This window comes from Anomalospiza imberbis, chromosome 9, assembly GCF_031753505.1.
Source record: "Anomalospiza imberbis isolate Cuckoo-Finch-1a 21T00152 chromosome 9, ASM3175350v1, whole genome shotgun sequence".
In the NCBI taxonomy this organism is placed as follows: Eukaryota; Metazoa; Chordata; class Aves; order Passeriformes; family Viduidae; genus Anomalospiza; species Anomalospiza imberbis.
The window spans coordinates 12,116,984-12,129,273 of record NC_089689.1 but is presented as its reverse complement, the minus strand read 5'-3'; the positions used below and the strand labels follow the sequence as shown (position 1 = coordinate 12,129,273).

At 40.4% G+C, this 12,290-nt stretch overlaps 1 protein-coding gene across 1 annotated transcript in view; it reads right to left on the bottom strand.

The window, feature by feature from the left end:
• The window catches only part of OLFM3 (olfactomedin 3), a 53,760-nt gene extending 42,258 nt beyond the window's left edge, over positions 1–11,502 (bottom strand). The window contains exon 1 of the mRNA XM_068199691.1: positions 11,113–11,502. Within this exon, the coding sequence (XP_068055792.1) occupies positions 11,113–11,181 (69 nt within the window). The 5' untranslated portion in view covers positions 11,182–11,502. The remainder of the gene's footprint in view (positions 1–11,112) is intronic.
• Between the last annotated feature and the right edge of the window lie 788 nt (positions 11,503–12,290).

The following is a 12,290-nucleotide window of genomic DNA, read 5'->3' as shown; positions in this document are numbered from 1 at the left end:
TGGGTCTGAGCACACTGGTCCCAATGAAACCAGAAGTGCAGTGCCCTACTGACTGGAAATGGGGAGGACATGCTCTGTTTGGTGTGAAGATGTCTCTAACAGGATGTTTTGAATTCAAAGAGTTCAGTGGAAAATGCAGAGACTCTGAAGTAATATGACAGATCTCCAAATGTGACTTGTCGGATTGGATATTATTTTTTCAAAAAATTAAAATAACCAAGCAGATTATTAAAAATGTTTCTTTACCTAATGTTTAAGATGAAGGTGGTAGGAGGGCTGATTATTAGTTCCTCATGTTACAGTCAATACTTTGTTCAAACAGACTTGTGTTATAAAAGGCCTTCCCAAAACAATAAATATATAAAAAATGGCTCCTTTAGGCTGTGGTAGGTTCTTTACCCTCACTGTCTTCACTTCCCACCCTGCCCAATGCCTGACATGAAGCATTGTAATTAAGTGGATACTAATTGGAATAACTGTTCCAGAATTTGGATATATGCCCCTGGAAGGACAGCTGGAAGTCTTTCCAGTCCAGTAAACAAGTTACTAGGTCTGTCTGTTACATACTTTTAAGTAAAATCAAACATATATGAGGCATGAACCACAATCATGTGAATTGTTCTAAGTCTGGGATATTTTTTCCTAGGTAAACATTTGAGTTGACATGCTCTTATTTGTAGCTCAGAGGAATTAATTTCAATTATTATTAAAGAAAATTGAAAAAACAAAATTCAGCATACGAAATAATATAGAAGGAATCTGTCAAAACTTAGCAAAACTCTTAATCTCTCAAAGCCAAAAAGTATCAAAAAGATTCCTAGAAAAAGAATCCATCCTCTAAAGAAAACTGAATGGCAAACACAAATCCCTAGCTGTTAGGGGGATCTCTAAGGGACATGTTTGGTCACAAAGCATTCAAAGATTGCAAACAAGAAGTGTGTGGGTACAGAATAACAATCAGCATTTTGGAAAGAGAAGAAAGGAGAAGCCTAAGGACCTTAGTATTAAATTAGTTAATGATAGCATATTTTTTGCAGAGGAGGCCAGAAATACTAGAAAAGAAAAACATCCCATTTATTAGTTTCATAAAATCTGCCTCAGTTTGGGAAACTAATGATGACATGATACAGTAAGTCATTAGAACTGCAAGAAACTTATGATAATGGATAAACAAAGAGTGATAACACAAAAATATTTGCCTAAAAGAATAGTTTCTGAAGGTGGGGGCCACGAGGGACTAGAAAGTGAAAAGGTAGCATTGGTCATTCTTAAGTATTAGAGGCTACTAAAACCAGAAAATCACAAAATACAAATAGTATATATCCAATAATGCTAATGAGAATGGGAATATGAGTGTTGGATGATACCTAATTGCATGTCATTTGGGAAAATTCTGAAGGAGAAAAGATGCAAACTTGTGTCTATTTAACAGAAGAATTGGACAGTTAGGGCTTATCAGGTATACTTTTCAGTAATCAGCATCACTCTTACCATCCATTTAGAAAATGATTTGGGGAATCAGATGAGAAAACATGAACTGTTGTCAGAGTCTGAACAAGGGTCATGTCCCTTGTACAGACATAGACCCATTGGCCTACTCAGTCTTAACCTCACTTAATTTCTGTGCTATTTTTAAATGGGATAAAACTACTAGTAACAGCAATTAGTTTTATTCCTGAAACCAGTGGTGAATGTAATATGAATGCCAATAGCAAATGTGGAAATTTTTCTTCTGTATAAACAACAGTGGCGACCTTAACCATTAGCGTAGCTTGCACACTTGACAAATCTAGAGCTGGACAAACTGGAATACTTCAACTACTGCCAGTATTGCAGTGTCTATGAAAATCCCTTTTCCTTCATTTTCTCAAAAAATTAAAATTCGAGGCTCTCCGTATTGCCTGGTGGCTTCTTGTACAGTAGCCTTGTCAGAGACATCAGGGAAGCCCGATGTCATTCTGTCTTCTTTTGGTTTTGAAATGTTCAAAGGAAGAATGTTTCTTCACTTCTCATTCAGGCTGGAAGAAACTTAAACTGAGCCAACACAGTCCTTCTCCTTGTGCATCATATCCACCAGGATAATTTCATTGTCTAGTCTGACAAGCTAGCATTGACTGAAGTATAAATAAAGGTGTTTTGGGGACAAGAAACTACTTCTCTGCCTGCCCTAAATTCCACAATCTAGTCCCTGGTGGTGCTCAAAAAGCAAGTTATTGCTTCATGAAATACTTTTAATGATGACTGAGTGTTTTAGCTGGTACAGTTTTTCTTCTGAGTACCTGAGATGAGAAAGACCACCTTAGAGAGGGAGAACTTTGTCTCTAAAAAAGATGAAACACCACGGTCTACATAAATTGGGCATTCTGAGAACACTAATTCAGTAAATATTTCGCTTCAAAGTTTTTTTCAGATGCATGCTCTTTTTCACAGACAGATAAGAGGGGAACTATATATATGTATGTGTGTGTCTGTAGGCTAAAGTTGTATTTTGCTGTTTTAAAGAAAGGACAGAACATTGCTGGTGTTGTGAGATCTCACAGAATGGTAACAGCAACATCCACTCCAGATAAGGATAACAGCAAACACTTAAAGCAGGGGCACCATATGTACATGCAAGGCCAGTACCCAGAACTTTGGATACACTTATTTTACTCTATGACCGCAGTGAGGATATTCACAGCAGATGTATGTGGCTTTATGAGAAACCAAATCCAGAGGGCAAAGATCAGCAAAAAAACCCACCACAACACAGAAATGTGAGCTTCTTGAATTGCGCTGAACAGACTGCTGATCACAGCAAGATGTATGGAAAGGAAACAAGGTAGAAATACGTAATTGTATTATCTGCTAATTTGGAAGTATTTATTTTAGCAGTGTCTGCAAAACCAGTATAGCAGAAGGTAATTAAAAATTATTTTTATAAACTTTCTCTTGAAAAGGATTAGAATGCAAATCAGCTATTTAACCTTGTATCAGCCACAGCTGATAGATTTTTTGATGACATAAGTGTACCTGTTACACCAAAGAACATGGGATTATGTAGTGCATATGTAACTTCAAGGGTTTTAAATGAAAGTTCAGTAGAAGGGTAAAGACATAGCCAGTCCTACTATTTACTTGCCCTCCTACCTTAAAGGAACTTGTTTTATTCTTTGCATCTTTGCATACACTGGTTTCAGCGTATTTTTCAGGGCCAGGAGACTTCTGTAAGACTGAAAACTCTAAGTTTTGTATGACATAGTATGGAATATAGCTTCCAGTTTACTCATTTGCCTTTCCAACTACATTTCTGCATATCTAGTTTAGTTGCATGTTACTCTACGTGCATACTGTTGAGTTGTTGAATGGTAAAGTCCACATTATTTTATTATCAACATATTAATAATGGAGAAAAGCAAGAGCACTCACAAAATTTTTGTTGGAGACTGGGGAGGTATCCAGAAGTCAGTAAATTCCTGCATGTTATGTTGTAGGCAGAGGTGGCAGTAGGATTAGCCTCCAGGTTGAAGAGTCAGAAGTGAACTTGAGGCTTTAAGGAGTCAGAAATGCAGGAGACCATCCTCTTTGCTTCTGGCAAAAGCTGATTCTCATGGGAGATTGTTAGCATGTATATTTTTAGTGTTTTGGTAATTGTGTATGTATTCAGAGACAGGATGGAAAACAGTCAGTGGCAATCTTTGTATTTAGGGTACTCTGCCTGACATCCATCTCTATATTCTTTATGCCCAGAAACACCTGTGATGACAACAAACAATATTGATCTGAGATCTCATTATAAATATAAACCTGTCACACATGGTTTCAGGACTGGATCTACGTTTTTTGTACCATCATCTACTCCATGCATTGTTGATTACTCAGTACAATAGTTTGTTACAGCTACACTGCCTTCTATGAATTTTCTTGGGAAAAACATCCCAATACCATATATTGAAAATAAAGTCTTATTATAAGAAGGTAGAATGGTTTGAATAATATGTAGGAGGTTATACAAAAAGAATATGAAAAAACTAATTGTAGTAGGGAGGCTGAGACTGAACAACCACATTTAATATGAGTAAGGAAGGATGCGATAGGTTTGTGTTTATGAGATCTCAGATCAGTAATATTTGCTGTCATCACAAGTATTAATGTATTCTAAATGCTTCTAGATGAAGTTCATATTTTTTAAATCTGATTTTAAATCTGAAGTCCAAACTCAACTAGCATTTACAATTTCATACATGAAAAACTACTGATGTGCTTAGTTGTCTCCTTGAAAGGGACACACAAAGACAGTTTGAAGTATGCTTCTGTAGCTGTGGTTCGAAGAAAGGAAATTCATGAAAATCTCTATAAACTATCTTTTAATAATGTGCCCCAATAATTTAAGAATAATATTAATCATATTATGAATGGCACTTAATAAGCAAGTTCAATCAGTTCTCACTCAGAATGGAGTTAGTTTTTTCCAGTTGTTCTGGTTGCCCCCTTATGGGTTACTTCACAGTTTGAGGAGGGTGCAACCACTAGTTCCCAAAACCATAGCAGTGAGGAGGGCTACTTGTTCTCAGAATTTGCTTAGGCTGTTGCTATGCTGACTGATATATGCTTTTCAGTGAAACAAGTAAACAGAATCATTAAATCACAGTCACAAGGATTTGTTTGGTTAGAAGGCAGTGCAGCAGACAGATGACTGTTCTTCAGGGGAATGCAGGATGAAAAACATTGCATTTGTGTTATCTGGGGCTGCTTTAGGTTAGTTACTTAAGTTATTTTAAAATCTGAAAAAGGCTCAGAAGAGGTCAGAATATTGAAGTTTCTTTAATTCCTCCTGAGGAAAAAAATGTTTTAAATAAAGAGGACTGCATATTTTATGAGTAATTACATAAAATGTTTTTCTTTCTTGAGAAAAGACATCGCTGCAGAAGCATCTGTGTAGGACTTTACAAAATGCCATATCCATAGGCCTGGTATTCAACCTACTTTTGGCTATAACTCAAATTCCAATTTAAGATTGTTTACTGACTTATGAAAAATATACCTGGTTGCTTGTTTAGCTTTTCGGATGTGCAAACCTGTGTCATGAAGCTGAAGGCAGCATAGCATAGTATGAAAGGAAAGTATTCCACCATGAACCTTTCAGTGTGTACGTTATTGTGTACACTCCTGTATCCATTGGTACAGTTACTTCTCAATGCCAACTGCTTGTACCACCAATATTTCATGCTCTGTTTCCTTCCCAGGCAGGCACACCTTTTGTGGTGTATTCAGTTAATTGGTATGAATCAGTCCTATTGTCAGAAAAAGTAGTTATTAGGAAATCATCTTTAGAAGCTGGCCAGTAAAGATGAAGACTAGAGATCATCTAGCTTTAGACACATGCCTAACTAGATAAACAGTACTAACATTTTAAATCTCATGCATAATTTATTTCCCTATTTCTTAAAAAAAATCTTTTAGTCCTATTCCAAATAGGATGGAATGGAGATAAAATAATCTATACAGAGGGCCTTGTTATTTTGCATTTTGGTGTCTTTAAGACAGAAATATGAATCTTTCAATTCCAAATAAAACCAAGTCTAGACTTTAAAGCACCTTAATGTCAGGAATTAAAACAAAGACAATAAAAATAGTAATGTTTTTGAAATAGTTTCAAGTGCTCCACAAAATAATGCTGCTGATAGTAGGTTAATTTTCTTTGAGTCACTAAGGAAAAAACTGGAAGCTGCAGTCCATGCTTACAGTAAAGTGTCACTGAATCTTGGAAGTATTGCTGTGACATAAGAGGTCTTGTCCCAGATAAATTTCAAAGTACTTTGAAGAATAATACGTATTGCTACTGTGTTTCTGGTTTTGTACTGAGAGCACTAAAAACTCTGCTGGCTAGGTTCTTAGGTGGAATGATTAATGTGGATAGAACCATGTGCTTGGGTCACATATCTTGGTTTAAAAACGTGTGACTAATAGATCTGGTTTGGAATTCTGGGTAAATCCAAGAAATCCTGAAATTCTGAAAGTAAGGTTACTATTTCACTCTTTCTGAATTCTCACTCATGAAAAGAATTCTGTACTCAGAATTCTGTACCAGCACTAAACCCAGGCACACAAAGTCCTTGCTTTCTCTAGGCTTGGTCCTAGACAAGAAATCTACTGCCTTGTGGAGTGAAGCAGTAGGATAGATTGCTGTTCTTGTTGAAGATGGTCCTTGAGAGGACTTGTCCCACACTCCAGCTGCAATGATTTATTTACAGAATGCTTTTGAATTTTCCCTGGCTTTCAGTCGAGATTCACTAAAAATGCCTAAGTGATGCCCTGAACCATTTCTGTCATACTGAAGTTTTGGAGAAGGGGATTTCAGTGCCCAAAATAGACTGGGGCCTCTCCGATGACTCCCTGTTCATTTCCTAATAGGTCCCTTATGAATTTCACATATTTGAACTTGCAATTTTAACACAACTGTGTTAAATCTGCAGCCAACTAGAAACACCATTTTTAGAGCTGATGTTGTTTTAATAGTTTCAATACTGCATTTCTTGTTCCTGATGGTTGCCTTCTCTGCTTCAGCTTTTTCCTCTTTGCAGACTTAGTGAATTGATTCTGTTTCACTGGCTCATGACTTGGACAAACATAGAAGAAAGGTGGAAGCCTGGTTACCTGAAGGCAATATGCCTCTACTGGAAAAATAATAGTTTCCTGTGAGGATATATCTGTGGAGGATATGTCTGTGTATATGTATACATATACAACTATTTTTGAGATTTTGTATAACACATATAATTGGTTTTGAGTGCATTCAAATGAGTAAAAGTCATTATAGCCATGAGCAACAGAGGGATTGGTTTTTAAACAGAGGGGGAAAAAAGACCTCTTCCCATCAACAGTTTTAAAAAGCCCTTAAAGACCATATGATATTTGATAGCAACAGGGGAGTTAGCACTCATGCAGATGTCAGATGCCACTCTCATGTGTTTTTGCACATTCTTTTCCACTATCTTAATATATGTTACTTAAAATGATGTAGTGAATACCTCTTTGGAATGACACCTGGGAGAGAGCCTAGGGCATATTGAGAACAAGAGGATGTTCTTCAGTGGTATCTAGTCAGGTTCCTCAGAAATGGGAGAGCAGACACCAAGTGAGACTTGACCACAGTCAGCAATTAATGATTTAGAACATTCTTAAACTTTGGAGGTTAAATAAATATGGATGATTTTCATACTGACTAACTACTAACACTGTAGGAAAAAAAGTAAATCAATTTCCAAGTAGGTAACAAGATTTAATTTAACAGTGTATTGTACTCCTATGAGTCATATTTTCAGTAAAATAGTTTATTTTTGTGGTAACCCTTTGCTATACACAGTATTTTTATAAATTCTTGCAATAGGGATAAATTAATTTGTATTGCTAACCAGCACCAAAGCAGTTCACTCTTCCTACTGACGAGTTCTTGAAATCCAGGAAAAATAAAGACTTTAGTGGCTATTTGTATAGTCTGATTATGTGTGAAAATCATAGGTTTTTAAAATCTAGAAACACAGCCATTCCAAAGATGCAAAGTTTAAGCATTCTAAAACAGATGACTGATTTCAAACTAGCTTTTTTTTTTTTTAATGTTAATATTCCCAACCATCCTATTATCCCATGCAATGAATATGAATCACAGCTCCTTTCTGTAACTGTCCTTAATAATACTGTACTTAGTTTCTGTCTGGGATTGTACTTGGCAGTCATTTTCTGAAATATTTTTTTTAAAAATTCAAACAATGGAAAATAAATAGAGGATATAAAACCAATACAAAATTTGAAGGCCTAAAGGTCATTAACTGCACTGAAACATGAAGATAGATTTATAAAACTAAACTTACAAAATGCCATCTAGACTTCAAAAAAAAAAAGCTGAACTTGATTTCTATGTGGAGCAGCTTTATCACACTACAAAATGCTTACTTGGTTATACCACTGTGATTATCAAATGATGGTAAGCAAAGCAACCCTTATAAAAGAAGTTCACTTTACATACTATGAAGGTCATTAGAGAAAACTCCAGGTGGAGAAAAGAAGCACAGAGATGCCATCTAGCAGTAACTCTTAGAAATTTCCTAGTGTCCTAAGGATACTTCATTCTTTCAAGACACTGCACTTATGAATAGGAGAAAGGAAGATTTTTCTATCCAAATCCTTTCACTGTAGCTGGCTTTCTGCTAAATGTCTAGCCACCCTGTTGGAAATAAATCTTTAATGAAATATATTATCGTGGATAATTAAAAAAAAATCCTATGTAAATACAGAGAAAAAAATAGAAGTCAACAAATATAACATTTATTAAGTATCTTAAACTGAAATTCAGTAATTAGCACTGTGTTAAAATTTATCATTAGTGAGCTGCCTTTCAGTTGTTAAAGAAGAATTTCTAAAGGTGATCAATATTTTCTATCAAATTTAAAAGAAAGAATTCAAGAGCATGGACAATAAGTTACTATGGTTGAAATAAAATCTTAATGCTTCAGAGACTGGGAAATAAACAATATATAAATTTTTGTTACATATTTTACCATAAGATGGCGATACTTAAACACTTTAGTATCAGTAAATAACTGAGTAAGTTGAGCACAACATCTCTGTCATAACAAGAGAGCCTGAAGACAGCAGTGTTGACTCAGTGATAGCCTGGTACTAAATTAAAGATTTTTTTTTTTACTCCCCAAGGTATTATCTTAAAATAGTTGATCAATAAAATAAATTATTACCTGAAAATTTTGTAGGACATGTGTAGAAATATATTGTGTGTACCAGAAATATCTGTTGTGATTCATCTCCATAAGCTAAGTAGTTTGTGAGTATCAAGGACATGTAAAAAGTTGTCTTTCTAGGCATGAGCATACAGCAAAATTCTTTCTGGAAAAGAAAGAATTTACCATTCCCTTGTTTCCTACAATTAGGTTTATATCATAGATTTGCTTGCCAAACTGCAGGGCAGAAAATTATTATTCTACTTCAATTTAGCAAAAAGCAAGATAAATAATTGAGCACTAGTTTCATTTCTGAAGTGTGTTCAGTTAGAACTTGTACTTTTCTGCTAGAAAAATACTGTTAAAATTTTTCATACATAATTTTCCACAGAAATATGAAACATATTGTTCATAGTCAACAAAAATTACTGTTTGCCATATGGCACCTTTTTATGTTTAATGTGGTGTAGGATCCACTTGATCTCACTTTTTTAAATTTAAGAAAGCCCAATTAGCTCTGCTAAAAAACAGACTTCCAATTTTAATGTAATCTTAAGGACTTTTGAGCTTTTTTTATTCCTGACCCTTGACAAAGTCAGAAGAGCCTGGAAAGAACATCTGAATCTCTGAAAATGTCACACAGAGTGATGAATAAAAGGCCATTTTCATGCCCTTTGCACAGCATGGCACAGCAAAAAGGGCTAGAAGCACAGTTTCCAAAGTTCATTTGTGCCATTTCATTCCAGTGCCTCATCCTGTTTTTCAGTGCTGGATGGTGACAGAGACAGAAAATGGAACATTTTTCCCCAGTGTTACTTTGGGGTCTGAACTAAAAAGAATTGTTCTGCCAGGTCTGTTTGCTTCATTAGCGGTTTTACTCTTCTGTGGACACAGAAGGATTTAAATTTGCTTTTCCTGCTTTTATGCAGTGTCTTTAGTAGATCTTGCTAAGTGTAACAGAAGACAGAAAAATAAAGAAAATGAGTGTGTGGAAACCTCTAGTTATAATGAGACCATGTGCTGCTGTTCACACAGATGTGAAACTCCTGTGTGTGCATTGCCTGATGAATCTCCTTACAGGCACAGCAATACCTGACTTCCAAATAGCTCTTATTTAATAGAGCTGATATAACTAATTTCTTAGTTAATGTTATTAATCCTCTATCACCTCCTGTTTTTTTCAGTTGTCACTGTATCTTACTGATTGAAAAGCAGTCAGAATACTGCAGCTGTAAATCAGATTTCCACTGACTTGCTTTTTAGGTTCTGTTTTTGTTTTTAAAGAGGAGCATACCTTCCATATTGTGGGACATTCAGTACATATTTGTATACAGACAGATTGGTATCTTTATTTTAAATGGAAAACCTGCCAGAAGAGCTGAGCATTGCCTCACACCGTTGGCTGGTACCTAACTGGTATCATTAATATGACATTCACTGCCTTGCAATGTAAATTGTGGCAACATGGCACAGAGTGCTGCTGGTAATGGACTGCAATACTATAGCAATGTTTTCTCTTGTCACGTTTTTATAATGCTCACAGTTAGAAGACTGTATGCCACAAAAAACGATGAATGAGATAAGTTCTACATCTATAAAATACAGCACTACAAACATCTGCAGACCTGGTGGCTTTCAGTCATTACTGCTTGTAAGTGGTAGAGTGCAATTTTGGTTTTCTAAACGACTTAATCTGAAATCTCCTTCACCAGCCAGGCTGCATGGCTAAAACCTATTGTTTACTTTTATCATTATTTCAATTTCAGCTGCGATCTCTTGGTTACTTGAACACGTTTGTAAATAACAGAACTGCAGCAGCCCGGAGCGTGGCTATAGTACTAAATTCAGTGCCTTCACGTGACGCCGCCAGTTTCACTCTAAACACATTTATTTCCAGTCGGAGGCTGCCGATCCCTGCTTCCAGCGCCTCGCTGCTTCCCCAGAGCTGGTGCAGCGCTATAAATGCCTCCTTGCCTGGAGCGGGATGGATTGCCGCTGGTTTGCGCTGGACAGCGACCGGCCTTGGACAGCTACCGGGCACGGCAGCCCCGTCCCTCTGCGGCGGACGCGGCTCAGCTCCCGGGAGCGAGGGCTGCTGCCGGGGGCCGCGGGCAGCCTCGGGGCGCGGGGGTGCCCGCCCTGCGCGCCCGGGCCCAGGGCCCCGCTGCATGGCGCCCGCACCCCGCTGACGGCGGGCACCGCGCCCCCCGCCGGGGCCGGGAACCGGGGCTGGGGCCAGCCGCTCCCGACACGAGCTCTCCTCTCCCTCCTGGCCGCTCGGACAGCCAAGGACACGCACCCGCCTCTCCCCGGAGCCATCCGGTGCATCGCCCGTACCACATACGCCGTGCGCGGGCAGGCTCCGCCGCTGCGAACTTGCCGCCCGGCCGGCTCCTACCTTGGAGGGATCGAGGCCGGCCAGCAAGGATAGCAGCAGGAGGTTGAGGATGCTGGCGGGCGCCCGCATCCTGATCCCGGGGCTGCCTCTCCGCGCCGCTCCTCTCGGTCATTCACTCCGCGCCCGCCGCAGCGACCGCGCCGGCAGCCGCGCTCTCTGCCCGCCCGCCGCAGCCCGAGTGGAGGCGGCAGCGGCAGCCGCCCGGGGGACGCTCATTCCGTGGGCAGCCTCGGCGCGGGGAGGGCGGGCGAGGACGGCGCTGCCCGAGCTGGCGGAGCGGCTCCACGGCCCCGTCCCACCCCGCCCCGCCCCTCCCCCCGGCCAGCCCACCACAAAAGTTTGGGCCCGGGAGACGGCGGAGCCAGCGCGGCTGGACGGGCGCGGGCGGCGGATGTGACATCAGCGCCGGCGGGAGGGCGCGCGGGCGGTGCGGGGGCTCCGGGCAGCGGCCGCGGAGAGGGGAGGCGCGGCCGGGCCGCTGGGGGGCGCGGTGCCCCCGTGAGGGCGGCCCCGCCGACCCCGCTCCCGGCCGCGGGTCAGCGCCGAGCCCGCACCCGCCTGCGGTTTATCGCCCCGGCAGAGGCCCGCTCCTCTGTGGAGCGCAGCTGTAGGCGGAGAGGAGCCGCTGTCTCGAAAGGAGCGCCTGGCACCATGGCAAGGGTGGGTTGATGTGGGGAGCTGCGGGAAGAGGCTTTTCCTCAGCGGAGTCCCTTTAGCAGCTCCGTCTAGAAAGTTAAGTTAGGGCTTGACTGAGTTCTGGTGAGGGTAAAGCCACTTAAGCTTTCCATCTGGTCCAGGGGCAACCATGGACCATCGTGTCTCCTTGGTTTGGCCTGTGAGCTGAGGTGGGAAAGCCTGTGCAGGTGCAGACAGGTGGAGGTCATTTGCTGAGAGGAAACCTTGAAAGCTTGTCCAAGGGCAATCGGGAGTTTCCTTTTCCCTGCATCAGCCAGCATCTTTGCAGTCAACACAGCCGTGTTTTGCCCGCCAGGGCTCTGCCTTGGCTGCTGTCCGCCTGTGCCGGTCAGTTTCACAGGTCAGTTTCACAGCACAGGCAGCGATGGGATTTGGATTCCTCAGGCGTGTGCGTTCAGCACAGCTGAGCATGGCCCAAGTGTAAATAACAGCACTATCCTGTTAACATGGGCGAAGCATCTTAGTGGTTCAATTATTTTACC